The sequence below is a fragment of the Rattus norvegicus genome, chromosome 1, assembly GCF_021556685.1.
Source record: "Rattus norvegicus strain SHRSP/BbbUtx chromosome 1, alternate assembly SHRSP_T2T, whole genome shotgun sequence".
Classification (NCBI taxonomy): domain Eukaryota; kingdom Metazoa; phylum Chordata; class Mammalia; order Rodentia; family Muridae; genus Rattus; species Rattus norvegicus.
Window position 1 is genome coordinate 214,512,896 of NC_141534.1, and position 17,067 is coordinate 214,529,962.

General features: G+C 38.6%; 1 protein-coding gene across 3 annotated transcripts in view; it reads right to left on the reverse strand.

Moving 5' to 3' along the window:
* Positions 1-17,067, reverse strand: part of Kdm2a (lysine demethylase 2A) — a 69,535-nt gene that overhangs the window by 23,444 nt on the left and 29,024 nt on the right. For all 3 annotated transcript variants that reach the window (NM_001108515.1, XM_087573849.1, XM_087573838.1), the window contains exons 6-12: positions 13,448-13,626; positions 10,775-10,881; positions 10,261-10,354; positions 8,789-8,942; positions 7,866-7,981; positions 5,258-5,384; positions 2,462-2,856 (exon numbers count right to left, since the gene is read on the reverse strand). In NM_001108515.1, coding sequence (NP_001101985.1) covers positions 2,462-2,856; positions 5,258-5,384; positions 7,866-7,981; positions 8,789-8,942; positions 10,261-10,354; positions 10,775-10,881; positions 13,448-13,626 — 1,172 coding nt within the window. The remainder of the gene's footprint in view (positions 1-2,461; positions 2,857-5,257; positions 5,385-7,865; positions 7,982-8,788; positions 8,943-10,260; positions 10,355-10,774; positions 10,882-13,447; positions 13,627-17,067) is intronic.

Here is a 17,067-nt window from a genome sequence, read left to right on the forward strand (position 1 = left end):
ACTTATATATAATCAATGAATAAATCTTAAAAAAAAAAAAGATAGTTTTAGGAAATGTTTCTTTTATAGAGTTTCTAAAGATAACTGTTCAAGTTAAACAAGTCTTAAAAGTCAAAATTTATTGTTTACCACATGCACTTGTGATAGAATATCTTCAAAAAAGAGGTTGTTGTAGATACAGGTACAGACACCTAATTTCTGAAAAAGGTATTAAAATATACCTTGAAAAAAGACAGATTCACCAAATGATGTTTAGAAAACTAGCTTAGACTATCTATGTAGAAGATCAGACTCGTTTACCCTAAACAAAAATCAATTCAAAATTGGTCAAAGATCTGTAACATCAAATTTGATAGAAAACATGGATGAGGGCTAGTGAGACCATTCAGTGGAAAAAGGGCACCTGCTTCTAAGACTGGAGACCTGAGTTTTATCCCTGGAACCCATGTCATGGAAAGAGAGGAGTGATTCCACACTAAAACTGTATGTCTTTTTGTTTGTTTTAAAATAGAAGCCCAGTTTGCCAGCAGATACCTTTAATCCCAGAATACAGGAAGAAGAGACAGAGGTAGGTAGCTATCTGTGAGTCGGAGGCCAGCTTGGCTGACATAGTGAGTTCCAGGATAGCTAGAGTTATGTAGAGAGATCTGGTAGCAAAACAAAACATGTCCCCCAGTAACGGGGAGGGGCCTGGGGCTAGAAAGATTGCTCAGTGGTTAGAAGCTCCTGTGGCTCCTTCAGAGGACAGCAGTTTGGTTGTTCAGTCCATTCATTGGACATGGCTCAGAAACACCTGTAACTCCAGTTCCAGGTATCTAACACTTTTCTCTGGCCTCAATAGGCACACACATATAAGTAACATTTAATTTAATTTAATTTAATTTTGAGACACGGTATCTCTGTGTAGTCTTGCTGGTACTCACTCTGATCAGGCTGGCCTGGAAAGGTGTGAGCCATCACCATCACCCAGCTACAATTTAAAAAACAAAACAAAGCAAAACAAAACACACTTCAAGATACATTTGTAAGCCAGGTACGGTAGCATACACCTTTAATTCCAACTACTGTAGAGGCAGAAGCAGGAGAATATTGGTGAGTTTAGGGCTGCCCTGATCTACATAGGGAATGCCAAGACAGCCAAGGCAACATAGAAAGACCTGATCTAGAGAGATAACTCAGAGGTAACAGAGAGACCCAATTTCAAAAAAAAAAAAAAAAAAAAAAAAAAACAAAACACGAAACAAAAGAAACACAAATGCTCGTATCTGAGAAGGTGTATTTAGTCATCAACACCAACTAAAGCTGTGGGGAGACTCCATCATACTCTGGTTCAAATAATTACAAAGACAGCCAATGACCGGAGCTGGCTGTAGAGTTTGCCGCGCAACCCTAAGGACCCAAGTTCAATCTCCATCTCACTGTAATACATATGCCTCCAATGATAATAATAATGATAACAAAGAAAAAAAACCTAGTAATAATGCTAGTAAGGACCTGTGTCAAAAGGAATTCTTGTACATTTCTGGTAGAAATGTCATTTGGTAAGGAATTGTCAAGTCCTCAAAAAACTCAACGAAGAGCTACTATATAATACAGCTGCAATTCTGGGTGTGTAAAGATTCCAATTCACCATACCACAGATATTTGGATAGACATTTTTATTGCTGAGCTATTCACAATAGCTAAGAAATGTAACCAGCTGAGGTGCTTATTAACAGATAAATGAATAATGAAAAGGTGGCATATAATTACAAAGTTTTTGAAATATAAAACCATGGCATTTCAAGAAAATGGATGGAAGTGCAGAATATTATGTATATAGAATCTGTATTTGTATAGGAGAGAATAGGTAGAAAGGAAACCATAGGAGGAAAGGGAAAGAGCAGAGGAAAGAACATAGGGTAAAGAAATATATGTGACGTGAAGGCAGAAAGGGAGACTATTTGGGGTAGGAAGGGAACCAGAGAATACGGTTGGGAAGGACAGAATCAGCTTCTGGCCAGTATCTTACCTCGTATCTCGTGGTAGGAATGTGAGGATTACAGATGGGCACCACTGCATTAAGTTTTGCCTTATTTGTTTTTTGTTTTTAAAATATAGGCCCTGGGGACTAAACCAAGCTCTTCATGCTTATGCAGCAAGGGACTTTACCTGCTATACCATCTCTGGGAATTATATTCTACTTACTGAGCCATTCACCTGCACGCCCTCCCCACCCCGACCCCACCACTTTTGGTGATAAGATTCAAGTTTTTAGCACTTAGTGTAAGTCAACACTAAATACACATATGTTCCCATTTTCAAAATGGTGAGTTAATATCACTCTAGAAATTGAAACACTGGGCAGCACTGACATAGGCACATATTAAATTCCCCTGTAGTTGACGTATCCTTAATCCCTGTAATTTCTCCCTCCAAATCAAGAAACTTGGCTTTCCTACACATGTCAATGGCTGCTTACCTTTACATCAGCAATCAGAGCATCTTCGTCTTCTATCCCTGTGGGGACACACTTCTTGTGCAGTGGCAGTGACTCTAACTTATCTACAAGACATCGAAGACCTTCAAGTTCAAAGTGGGTCAGATGCACTTGCCTATCCTTTCTAGGGCTACATTGGGGATCCCAAACTTGGCCATTGTGGGATCCCCGACTAGAGTCTGAGGATGAGTCTCCAGACAGAGTTTTCTTCAGATTTGGAAGACTTCGGCAGGCTTTGCCAAGTCCATCATAATCCAGGTTGACTCCATTAGCCACAGGGCTGGTAAGCACAGATCGCTTACTGTTCATGCGTCGGGCTTCTTTGTCCGCCCCTTCCTCATCACCATTTCCAGACTCCAACTCATTTAATTCCATATCTACCAATGCAAAAGAAATACATGCTAGTTGGCTAGTTTATCAACAAGAGAAATAGCACAGTATGTCCAAGGCTATAAATGACAAGGCCAATATTTCTGAAAATCCTTGTTGCAAACAGAAATAGCCCTGGAGGAGTAGGGTAGGGTGGTGCACACCTTTACTCCCAGCGTATTGGTAAGGAGATCAGTGAAATGAGCTTCAGGCTAGACTGGTCTACATAGTGAATTCCAGACCAGCTAGAGTGAGACCCTGCCTCAAAAAAACAAAAACAAAAATGTATGTGAAATTACCATGTTGAGGCTGGAGAAATGGCTCAGTGGTTAAGAACACTTGCACTTGCAAAGGATCCAGGTTCAATTCCCAGTACCCACAGATGATTCAAAACAATCTAGAACTCCAGTTCCATGGGATCTGATACTCTCTTCTAACCACTGCAGGCACCAAGCACACATGTGGTACAAATATATACATACTTCCCATAATAAAACAAATTTAAAAAGAAACTACCATTGATCCAATGAGGCATTTCTCTTGATAACAGTAATTGTTAAGGCACAGAACTTGAAAACAGAGAGATTAGAGTCTGATCAGACTAGTCTAAGGTGTTGCTTTATCAGTCATTAACTATAATATCACAAAAAAAAAAAAATAAAAAATCTTGAGAGTTCAAATTCTTATTTGTGCCAGGTGATGGTGGCGCATGCCTTTAATCCCAGCACTTGAGAGGCAGGGGTAGGGGACTCTCAGAACTCTCTCATTTGTGCCAAGACCCCACAGAGAAACCCTGTCAAACAAACAAAAAGACAAAACTTAAAAAAAAAAAAAAAAAGTTTCTCATTTGTAAAATCAGGCTAATTATACCGACCTCACAGGTATATGGTTATATTACACACACACACACACACACACACACACACACACACACACACACACACACACACATATATCATATAAGAATTTAAACTATATAAGCTAATAAGTTTATTAATAAGCTAGTTAAGCTATAACTTAATAACATTAAAACATATTTAACTGGTCAAAGGTTTGAATGTTCAACCCTTTTTTTTTTTTTTTTTCGGAGCTGGGGACCGAACCCAGGGCCTTGCGCTTCCTAGGTAAGCGCTCTACTACTGAGCTAAATCCCCAGCCCCTGAATGTTCAACCCTAAATGGGACATCTATACATCACCTCTTCAAAGGCTCAGGAACCACAAGAGACAGAAAGAATATAATGTCTGAAGGAAATGATGGTGTATTATTCAATGCTACATTCCAGGAATAAAACAGGAATCTTAAATTTTAAGTGGCTTTGACTGTTTATGATGCACAAGAACTGTATAAAATTGGGCCATCAACTTCCATCATGGTTGGGAGAGGATCATAAGGGCCTGACCCTCTCTAAAATCTATGGACAGTTAAGTCCCTCTTCTCCCTGGATCGTTTGGCAGTTCCTAGTTATAGGGAGAGAAATTTTCTTCAGTGGTATAGCCACTTGCTGCCCATGTCTATAAATAATCCTTTACACAAGATTCTATGTTAACTCTAGTTGTATTTATTAGTTGATAATCCCTAAAGGGATTACAGAGATAGCTAGCTCAACAGTTAAGAGAACTGGCCGCTCTTCCACGACTCAAGTTCAATAGTTTAATACACACACACACACACACGCACATACACACACACTCTCTCTCTCTCTCTCTCTCTCTCTCTCTCTCTCTCTCTCTCTCTCTAATGCCAATTCCAGAAGCTCTTCTAGTACCCTCATACAGACATGCATGCAGGCACCAATGCATATAAAATAAAAATGAATTAATCAAATTCTTTTTGAAAAAAAGAAAATCTTCCTTTAAGAAAATGAAAGTAGGGCTAAAGAGATGGCTCAGCGGTTAAGAGCACTGACTGCTCTTCCAGAGGTCCTGAGTTCAAATCCCAGCAACCACATGGTGACTCACAACCATCTGTAAAGAGATCCGATGCCCTCTTCTGGTGTATCTGAAGACAGCTACAGTGTACTTATATATAATAAATAAATAAATAAATAAATAAATCTTTAAAAGAAGCTCTACATGCAGGGGAGATCAGACATGAAAGTAATGAGGGATAGATGTTTGAATATATCATAAGGAAATCAGTATATATATGTTAATAAAAAACAAAAGCAATGTATCACTTATCTCCAGGAGATGAATATAGCAACCCAATCAAAGATCAGATAACAGTATTTCATTCAGCCCAGTAATTCACATCTATTTGTGTATTTAGTGTTCAATCGCAGTAAATGAATTTGCAATTTTCAAACAGACAAGTACAAAAACGAAACAAAACAAAAAACCCCAACTGTAGCTACAGTATATTGTCAGTTCTAGTGTGTCTTAAAAGTTCATGGAATCAAGATACTTACCCATGCTAAGGGATTCTTTCTGAAATTCCTTAGTTAGGTGAGATCGGTTGGTTATGCAGTATACATAGCGCTCCAACACATACCAACACATTTCATAGTAAAATGGGTAACGGAATTTATTTGGAACCTACAGAGAAAAAGAATAATGAGAAGACAAGGCAATGACAATTTTCTAGGGAAGAGAATATAAAAGACAATCTCTATAACTGCAGTAATTAACCCAGGAAAAATTATTGTTAGTCAATCTATAAATTCAAGCTAGACTTAAGTTCTGAGGCTAGAACATAAGTCAATCTGTCAATTTTGAGACAGGAATGGTAGTTTGTAACTGCAATCTCAACACAAGAAATAAGGTCAAGGCAGGTTTGGACTTCATAGAGACATCCTGTCTCAAAAAGGAAAAGAAATGCTTTAGAGTAAGAATGAAGGCATTCCAACCTTGGCTCTGTTTTTTCTGAATCTTAAAGAACACAGGACAAAGAATCTAATGAATGATAGACAGGACATAAAGTCACACTTATAGAAGGTCTATCACTGTATGTATCAAAGTATAATTTTAGACTCGTTCTCAAGCTGCATGCTGTTTAGAAGACTGAGCCTCTGTCCTTTGTCGTCACCAATCAGACTAATCTGTATGGTTTTATCTGTCACTATCTTTATAGCATGAACACGCTTTCCAATTCAGAGCATCTTAAAAATTATTTCAGAAATATAAAGAAATGTCCCTTAGATATACCACTGTGGAGGATAAAGTAAATTAAAATTACCATAAAGCAATGAAAAAAGAAGATGAGATCCAGGTACCATTCTAAAATATATCTGCTACCCTCTGGCTAATATCTTTAATCTTAGCACTCAGGGAGCAGAGACAAACATATTTCTGTGAGTTTGAGGCCAGTCTAGTCTACATATAAGTTCCATAACAGCCAGAGTTACATAGAAAAACCCTGTGTTAAAAAAAAAAAAAAACAAAATTAAACGAGGCATGGTGGCCCATGCCTTTAATCCCAGTAACAGGGACGCAGAGCCAAGTGGATCTCTGTGAGTTTAAGACCAGCCAGAGTTGTTTTTTATTTCAGATTTTTGGTCTTTCCAGCCAAGGTTTCATATAGCCTTGGCTGTCTGGAATGCTCTCTCTATGGACCAAGCTAGCCCCAAACACACAGAGATCTGCTTGCCTCTGCCGTTGGGATTAAAGGCATGGACCAGTACTGACAGTCAAGGCTGTAAAACACAAGAGAAACTCTGTCTTGAAAAATTAATTAAGTCAGTCTAGACAGACTCTATCTGCCACTCTCTTTTAAGAAAGTCTATATATTAAGGCCAAACAGCACCCCTTATGATGTCCAGCTGTGTTCGTGAATTTAAAATAAAAAGGAATCCCTTTCAAAACCTTTCACCAGGTCACAGGGTATCATTATGAAGTGAGGAAATCACTTTATCATTAGACAAGAAGCATACAAACAATGAAGGATATGACCAGACCCAGACCTGGATTTCTTGTATGATTATGGCTTTAACCAGAATTTTCTTCTTTCTCATTTAAAAGCCAATTTCTTTCTGACCAAAGAGTATTGGGTCTTCTTAAATTAAGTACAACACACTATTCTTGATTAGCCTTTGAAGTATATTAATACTTTTTGGGAAAGTTCTTGAGGAGTTCAGGTCAAGTATAAATTATTAAAAAAAAAACTCAATAAATTTTACGAAAGCTGATTAATATAGACACTTATGATTGGGGGAGGGAAAGGCTCAACAAGATGGCCTTTACCAATGGTTAAAGACGCATGCAGCCAAGCTGGACGACCTCAATTACATTCCTGGGACATGGTGAAAATAAGAGAACATGACTTCTGCAAGTTGTCTTTTAACCTCCATTCATATGCCTTGGCATAGCAACCCAACATAAATGCACAAAATAAATAAAATTTAGTTTTAAAAAGATGTTTGTATTTTTAAAATGGAAAAGTAAAGAAGGGGAGGACTGGTAATCAAAATAAAGACAGAAAACCTCAAGGTATGAAATTTGAAGTAATCATCCCCATTCCACAAATTATTCATGAGTGTAAAAATGAAAAACATGTTTCAAGAGATTATACAAATATCTAGATAACAGCTTCACAGACTTAAAAAGTCCCCAAAACAAAAGTCAAGTGTTCAGTAATTTCTTTTTATTATGTTCTCAATATGTGGAAACTTTTTAATGAAAAAACAATCTGAAAATGTAACAAATGATACAGGAATCCCTGTCTGATATACTTAGTGATTTGTGAGGATGGAGGATAGCAGTGTGTACATATGAAGGTTAGTTAGAAGGTAACCTGCCAGTGTCAGTTCTGTCCTTACACCATGTTCATCCTGGGGCTTGAGCTCTGTTATCAATCAGTATCTTTACCTGCTAAGCCACCTCATCCCATCAATCAATCTCTTTATTAAACTTGTCTTTTTCTTTTGAGACACGGTCTTGCTACATAGGCCAGGCTGGCCTTAAACTCACAATCTTCCTGTCCCTGAGTGCTACAAAGATGAGAGGCATGTGTTACCATGTTCACCTAATATCTGTCTTAAATGGGGAAATATCTTCACCTATAATTGTTACATTACTCACCCGTGTTCGATCTTCAATACTATATATCTTTAATTGCATGGGGATGTTAAAGCTATGCAAAAAATTGCCTCCAAACACTAATGTGTCCGTAGGAGTATACACAGCATGAATCCAACCTGGAAGACAGGGCATAGAGTCAGCATTGAAAGCACATACTGTAATATAGTTTCTTCAGAATAGTACAAGACTTCTAGATTATATATTATTATATATTATATATTCTTCTCTTTTTTGGAAACAAATCCTTGATGCATAGCCCAGGTTCCTTTAATGGCTGGTCAAGTTACCTCTCAAAGCCTCATTTTTTTTCTTTAGAACTAGAATAAATTATATTTTATATGGTGGTAAGCATTAAATGAGAGTATATATCTAAGGAACAAGGTTTATTTTTAAGACAGGCTCTTAAAACTGCTGATTCAGCATTCCCCACTCAGGTGAGGAAAGTTGGCTCTCCTCACTAGAGAAGACACATCACAAGTAAAACTTCTGAATTTCAGGGCTTAATATACAGTCCAAATGTATATGTTTGAGAAGTATTGTGCCAGTATTAAGCACTGCTTTTGCTATTTTTCTTTTTTAAGGTTTATTTACTTTGTTTATGACTACAGTATAGCTGTCATCAGACACACCAGAAGAGCACATCAGATTCCATTACAGATGGTTGTGAGCCACCACGTGGTTGCTGGGAATTGAACTCAGGACCTCTGGAAGAGCAGTCAGTGCTCTTAACCACTGAGCCATTTCTTATTTGTTTTTAAATACATATTCTCTGCATGTACTCCATTAAAGCAGGAAAACATTGTTTGCTGCTGACTGTACGCTCATGCACATGCACGCCGTGCTGACACTGAATTCAGAGTCTGTGCATAATCAGCTTTCTTTAAGAAACCTAGAAAGCAACCTACTTTCCCCACTTTGCTTACCTGAGGGAATAACGAAGGTATAGCCCTGCTTGAGCTCAATTCGTTGGCAATCTGACACCCGGTCACCCAGAAAGATGTCTCCCTGTTTCCCTGATAGCAGCCAATTCTCGTACAGCTCCAGGTTGTGGGCTGTAGGGGGGATGAGCCAGAAGACCTGTGAGTTAAAAAACTTCAGTCTGTTAACAGCTATTGACATGATCCAGTCGTCTCCCTCAATTGATAAACAGGCGCAAAGAGGATTGGAAGGTAGAAGACTTGACTATCTTGGTAGTTCAGGACCCAACAGATCTTTCATGCTAATCACTTGGTCAGACACATCATCTAGATTTCCTGGGACTGTGGCAGAGAATCCTGAATACTAAGAGAAAGAGGCCTTGGGCTTATTATGTGGGTAGTTTCTTACTAACTAGCTAGAGGCTTAAACAGCCCAGTAATTTAGATGTAATCAATCAACTCTAAGATATTGGTCTAGGCTGCTCTGTCTCAAGGTAGTAACTAAGATCAATAGGACAAAATTATGATCCCATCTACACAGATGTTTTGGATATAGAGGTCCATATGTTCTATGTTAAGTTCTTGTTTTCATTCCAGCTCTGTTTTTACTAACAGATGTAGTTCCTCCAAGTGGAGGAATGGCTAACACTACAAACCTCTACTTTTAATTCTAGACTGCAATTCTAATATACTATTTAGAAAAACTCATTTTTCCAATCCTCAAAAAGACAATGTTCCCTTTGGTCACATTTCAGACTAATATCTCCAAGAGGAAGAGCTGGCTGAATCCTAATTTGCTGGACTTTTGGTTAATATATCCAAAACTTATGTTCCCTTACCCTACATTACTTTTTTTACAGATAAAAATGATTATTGTCTTCCTAAAATTACCTCTTCAGCTTCACCTAGAAAATTTATGCTTTAAGAACTGGCCAAATGGGGGCTGGGGATTTAGCTCAGTGGTAGAGCGCTTACCTTGGAAGCGCAAGGCCCTGGGTTCGGTCCCCAGCTCCGGAAAAAAAAAAGAACAAAACAAAGAACTGGCCAAATATTGGTAGAATGACACTGGCCTACATAAATACTGAACCTCTAATGGAATAGCTACAAAGGGTAACAGAATCTACAATTCTCTTCAGATGTTTATGAGTATTACTAGTATATACTAATATACTACTAGTACATTACTAGGTTTCTAGACTATATTAAGCATGTGAATCGGGGCTGGAGAGATGGCTCAGCGGTTAAGAGCACTGACTGCTCTTCCAAAGGTCATGAGTTCAATCCCCAGCAACCACATGGTGGCTCACAACCATCTGTAATGAGATCCGGTGCCCTCTTCTGGCCTGCAGTCACATATGCAGGCAGAATGCTGTACGTAAAATAAATAAATAAATCTTTAAAAAAAAAAAAAAAAAAAAAAAGCAAAAAGCATGCAAATCATATAATTTCTAATTTCACAGTCCTAACCATGACCATACCTTTCCACCTTGGTGGATGTGATACCAAACAGAAGTACCTCCAAAATCCACATGGAAGTCAGTATAGCAGCCTCGAACACTCATTAGACAGTACCTGACCCAAAGAGAAGCAGCAGCATTAATTAGTACAATGATAAAGAGAAATTAACCACCAAAAGAGGTTCCCTAGTGAACCCCTCTACTTGGCATCTAATAAACTTCTGGTAGGTTTTCTTTCTTTCCTTTTTGGAGGGTTTGAAGCAAGGGTTCCTGTCTGTCCTGGAATTTGCTACTTAGAGGGCTGGCCCATGGAATACCAAATCTTGCTAAAGGAATGCAGTTCTATGTCACATTTCTAAGACCATACAATCTTTCCCCTTTATTATGAGATCATGTAATTTCTCACATACTCTTATCAATTTGATGATTTAAAACAGCAAAGCTAGAAAAGGGATGAACCGTTCCTTGTTATCAAAGTTATCAATGTTATACCTCACAGAACACTGGGGAAAGTATACAAGAACAAGTAACTTACTTTTGCACTTTAGGGTACTGCATCTCTAAGATGGCATTTGTTGATTCAGTCTGACTTTCTTTCAAGTGCCTTGGCCACATGTTATCTACCCAGTCAATGAAATCCACCTTTAAAAAAGAGAGAGAGAGAGAGAGAGAGATTTAAGGTCCAAGAAAAGCAGTGGGGTAACAGAGAATTTTAACGTCAAGAAAGCAACTCCTTTAAATGTACTCTGCACAAAATAAACTTTAAAAATCTGTGAGCCTTAGAGTCAAAAGACAAAAGTTCTATAAATAGATAAAAAAGAGAAGCGGTTCCAGTAACAACTGTACAGTCAGCTCTGGTCAAAACCGATTCATTAAAGACAGCTTACAACTAGAAACTTTGTTCTATCAGTATGGGTATAGTAGAGGTTGAAAACATGTCTAAATGTAATTTTTTTTTTAATTTTTTTTTTTTCAGAGCTGGGGACCGAACCCAGGGCCTTGCAGTTGCTAGGCAAGCGCTCTACCTCTGAGCCAAATCCCCAACCCCAAATGTAAAATTTTTAAAAGGTAGTTTCTGATGATACAAAGATCAGGACTAACAAGATGACTTAGAAATAAAGGCATATATGCCACCAAGCACAACAACATCAGTTTGATCCCTAGATCTCACATAGTGGAAAGAACGACCAATTCCCTTACATGTGTATCATGATGCACACATGCACACACACTTACAAATGTTTTAAAAAAAAATAGTATATCAAAAAGGAAAAGAAAAAAGAAATTCAGTATTTGGTAGGAACTGAGTTAGCAATCATAAGTTCCTGATTTATCAAAAATCTGAGATCAAAGGCATAGTTTGGTGATTAGCTCCAGACAAATATTAAAAGTCTTTGAAATAGCTGGACATATTAGTGCACACATTAATCCCAGCACACAGGAGGCAGAGGCAGGAACCACCATACCTGGCTTGAGTTCACAGTCAGGAATTAAGGGAAGAAAGACTCAAAAATATATAGGTACATTTCAAAAGTGGAGCCAATTCTACTTCCTGAATAGCTTCTCAAAAGATAGCCATTACTTTACCCAAAGATAGGTAAAATGAAAATTGACTTTAGGATAGTAGGGTATCAAAAACCAATGAAACCAACTCATTCATTACTACTATTTTTACCTACTAAATCCTACAACATCTTACATAAAATGCTCATCTAGCGAAGTGGATGGATCAGGGGTTCAAAATTCACGTGTTCTAAACAAAATTTCCCTTAATTTTTGTTCATTTTATTTTTTTGCATGGGGTCTCTCTTATGCAATCCAGGCTATCTTGGAACTAGTTATGCAGAACACACTGGTCCCAAACTCAAGAAACTCTCCTACCTCTGTCTCCTGTGTGCTGGGATTGAAGGATTATGCCACCAAACATGGCACACATTCCCAAACCTAAAACAATTATTTCCCTTAAGTTTCTTAGGAAACATAAACCTATAGGATAGAAATTCTTTAAGCCAGTTTCCCAGTAACATTTTAAGATCCTTATCTACCACTGACCAAGTTTCCAATTAAGTTCTTGATGATTTGAATCAAAATGATTCCAATGAAAGTAAAAATGATTTTGGAAAATGAATTTTTCTAAAAATGAAAGCTACTGTTATCTAATACTCTTTCCCACATTTAGCTTAATCTTAGCATGTACAGAGCTATTAAAAAAAAAAAAAAAAAAGACCCTTTATTGAAAATGTGAGCGGTTGGTAGAGCGCTTGCCTAGCAAGCGTAAGGCCCTGGGTTCGGTCCCCGACTCTGAAAAAAAAAAAAGAGACAAGACATAAAAGAAAATGTGAATGCGGCTTCCTGCCCTGGCCACCTGCAGCAAAGTCAAGAGAGTTGGCCACGTCCCATGCCAGCTGCAGCAGTCCAGAGATCAGTAGTCAATAGCTGGGGAGAGTTGAACCCAAGGATTTGAGATCAAGGACTAGCCCTGCTCCCTCAATGGCAAAAACACAGGTGAGCCAGCTCTGAGGACATGAGTAGGAGAGCTGGTCCAGCCTCTCACAGGCTGCAGCATTGGGAGAATGGGCCCCTCGCCCTGACTGGGCAGCATAGGTTCAGTTGAGCAGGCCAAGGGCATGAGAGCAGGAAAACTGACCCTGCTTCCTGAAGATGACAATGCTGGGTGGCTACCTGGAAGCAGTGCTAGAGAATGCCTGCATACCGACAAACTCAGACACCACCCAAGACCAGATTCAGGGCTCTGAAGTGGCCCAAAATCTTTATCATCTGTTAACAGTTGGGATTTATGAAAGGTTCAGTCCTGTTGATTTAATGGTGCAGGATCTCTACACCACAGGGAGACTGCCAAGATAGCTAGGAGAAGTACTGGTGAGGATCCAATACTGATGATATCACAAAAGCCAGAGATCTTGAAACAAGCCACTGAATTATTGCTATGAAAAATTCTAAGTGAAGATACGTGGATGGAGGGATGTATCGTAGGAGACACTGACATACTATAGCTCTACAATGAGATGTTTTCAATGTTTTATTTTGTTTTTTATTTTAGAAGGGAGGTTGCAAGGGTGAAGGATATGAGATGGAGATGGGGTGCATGATGTGAAACACACACAAATCAATAAAAAGTTGAGAGAGAGAGAGAGAGAGAGAGAGAGAGAGAGAGAAATGAGAATGTGGGAAAATGATAAGGACTAACCGTGGAAGGCCGCTGTACCATATTCTCAAGCCTGGTGTGGCTAAACTCTAGGCTGATAACATTATAGAGTTTCTCTCGCTCTTCCTCTGGAGTCTCATAGTATCGTGTCCATTGCGCCATGGTCATTTCAATCCCCTTCTGTGTGTTCACGTCCATGACATCCACCATCCGACGACTCCCTACATGAAAGGAGTTTGATTAAGCCATGATTACTCGTAAATATATTAAGCATGCAAACCACAAGTCCAATTAACAAACTATCCTTTCTTAAAATAACTAGTAACAGACAAGGAAATTACTTGAGAAGGATAATCATAACCACATCAGAGAATGAAAAGGACAACAGGTGCAGTCAAAAATACTACTCAGGGGGTTGGGGATTTAGCTCAGTGGTAGAGCGCTTGCCTAGCAAGCGCAAGGTCCTGGGTTTGGTCCCCAGCTCCAGGGGGGGAAAAAAAATGAGTTGTACTTGGTGGCTCATGCCTTTAATCCCAGCACTTGGCAAGCAGAGGCAGGTGGATCTCTTGGACTTTGAGGCCAGCCTGGTCTACAAAGGAGGTTCCAGGACAGCCATGCCTCTGTTACACATAGAAAACCTGTCTTGGGGGAGGAGGGAGGAGGATTATGTGAGTTAGTGAGTACCAGTTTAAACTTCTCTATTTAGTTGGTTTCTCCAGTCTTGTCAATAACTTTTAATATAAAACTTCTTTACATTTAGTCCACATTTACAGTCTGATAAAACTACTATGTAAACACAGTGTTAATCTTCCTCAAGCATAACAACACAGTGTGCTGCTGAGTATGTTGGAATGCACCTATAATTCCAGCATTCACAGTAGGGTAGAGGCAGGAGAATCTATAAATTTGAGGCAAACTGCTCTACATAGGTCCAAGCCTATGACACACAGTGAGATCTTGACAAGAGAGATAGTGAGCAAGTGCTGCCCCCAAACGTAAGACTAAATCTTACTAAATACACCAGGTAGCAGAAGTTTTTCCTTCTAACAGGTTAAAACGAATCGAATTCCATCACTAGATGAATGAACAAAAAATGGTAAATTATACAATAAGTTTGGGGTGATAGATTCTAATAGTAGATAGTGGTGATAGCTGTACATTGAATAGGAATTAAGGTCAGGTTGTTTGGTACTTTTACACACTGAGCCATCATCCCAGAGAATTAACTGTTTGTATATTTACCTCTATTATGTTTTTTTCCTACTCTCTCCCTTCTTTTCTTCTTCTAGTATTCTCAAAATAAACATTGGTCTATCTAATGCTATCCTTCTGGTCATCTCTTGTCTGATTAATGTTGCTATAACAAAGTATCAGATAGTTACACGGCCCAGGATGACTGGAACTCATGTTCTTGCTTTTCAAACACTGGGATTTTTTAAGAGTGTAAACTACACTTGGATTGTATATATTTAAGATAGCTTCTTTTTATCTTATTTCTCTGTAGGAGCATTCTGTGAATGTATGTCATGGTACCATTATGCTATTTTAGTTTTTTTATGTAATTGATTTTTTGGAGGGGTGGGGGGATTTAAGACAGGGTTTCTCTATGTAGTTCTGGTTATACTGGAACTCACTCTGTAAACCAGACTAGCCTCAAAAAAATTCAGAGATCCAACTTCTTCTGCCTCCGCCTCTGCCTTTGGAGTGCTAGGATTAAAGGCGTGTGCAGCCACCACAACCACCAGGCATCTCCAAGCCCTTTGTGTTAGTTTTTTGAGATAGGGTTTCTCAATTATGTTTGCCCTGTGTCACCACATCTGGCCTTTCAGCAGCCTTTTAAGTAAGTCCCATAGAAGTCACTGGGGTCAAATACAAGGGTATTGTAACAGTTTAAGATATGGTATAAAAACAGTTCCCTTTCTTTTGTCTATACGTTTTGTTAGAAACAGAAATCTGCAATCACAACACAAGTGTCAAATATTTAAATGACAAGACCCATCCTGGCTCCTTAAAAACATGCACACCTGCTTTATGGGTTCCAGTTGGTGAGGGCTGGAGGATATAGAAAAGTGGTTATTACTATGGTAAAGCCTGAAATTAACTTTATTGTCTGAATTGTCCCTTGGACGTTGCAAACCTTTTTAACAGAATTCCACGATAGTTATGTCAGATAGACTCTGTCAGGGCAATAATCAAGTAGATGGAGAATGCTCTCATCATCTTCCCAGAGTGCTCTCTTATGAGTCTGTGCTTTAAAGTTATCACAGATGTGATAACTGGCGGTTGGTCACTGGTAAACCACAACCATAAGAATATTTAAGAAGGGATCTCGACAGAGTTTCAGCAGTAAAGGGCAGGGGCTACCCTTTCAGAAATCCAAGTTCTACTTTCAGCTCCCATGTTAGGTGGTGGCTCACAACTACGTGTAACTCCAGAGGATCCAACTCTTCTTATTCTGTGAGCACATGTATTCATGTAAACCATAAACACATATGTATATCACTAAAAAATAAGTCTGCTAGGTGTGGTGGTGGCCCACAACTTTAATCCCAACACTCAGTAGGAAGACACAAGTAGATGAGTTTGAAGCAACCCTACAGAACAAGTTCCAGGACAGCAGCCAGGGTTACATGGCTGTCTCATGAGGAAAAAACAAAATAATCTTAAAAACCAACACAGGAAGCTCTGGCTGTCTACTGTTTTATAGAGCTAGGAAATTACTTTCCTGAAAGTTGATTATGAAAGAAATTAGAGGCTAAAGAAATAACCCAGCTGCTGAAAGAATAGTTATCTAGCATAGACTGAGCTCTGGATATGATCCAGCCCCACTGAGCTAGGTATGGTGGCAAATGCCTGTAACTGAAGCACTCAAAAGGTGGGTGGGTAATTAGTTTAAGGTCAGCCTTGACTACACAGTGAGTTTGAGATTAGCTTAATATACTTGAATCTCTCTGTCTAGGAACAACAACAAAAAATAAGTGATAAGTGAACTTTTTAAAAAATAATATATTTATTTTTATTTTATGTATATTGCTGTTTTGACTACATGTATGTATGTCTGTGTGCGGGTATTAGATCCACTGAAATAGGAGTTACAGACGACTGTAAGCTGACATATGGGTGCTGAGAATCGAACTTAGGTAAAGCCATTTTTTTCCAGCCTGTTAAATGAAGTTCTACAATGTTGAGTACTCACAAATTATCTAGGTCTCCTAAAAGAGCTCTTTCTGAAAGGATAGGTAAGGATTTTGATCACTCAATAGATTTACTGATCACGTAGTTTACAAGTTGTGCTAGGTATGAAGAAATACATGTATCTAGGTGCTTAGAGCATTAGGGCATGCATGAATAATACTGGGATCAGAAAATTAAGACTGTTGGTGACTTTCACCTCTCAGGATTGAGCAAGATTATCCAGCAGTCTAAAAGGGATCCAAGTGACAAAAGGTGGTGCTATTCTAATGTCCAAAGTAAGAAATAGAACTATTATATTCCATAGAAGAGCAAGAGTCAGAAGAGTTCCTTTTGCTCATGTTTATTGGAAACAGAAAACTTTATACCATTTTACTGAATTTTCACAGACTATAAAAGTTATCTCCCATGCCTAGGCTTTAGATGAACTAAATTAAAAACAAAACAAACAAACAAACAAACAAACAAAC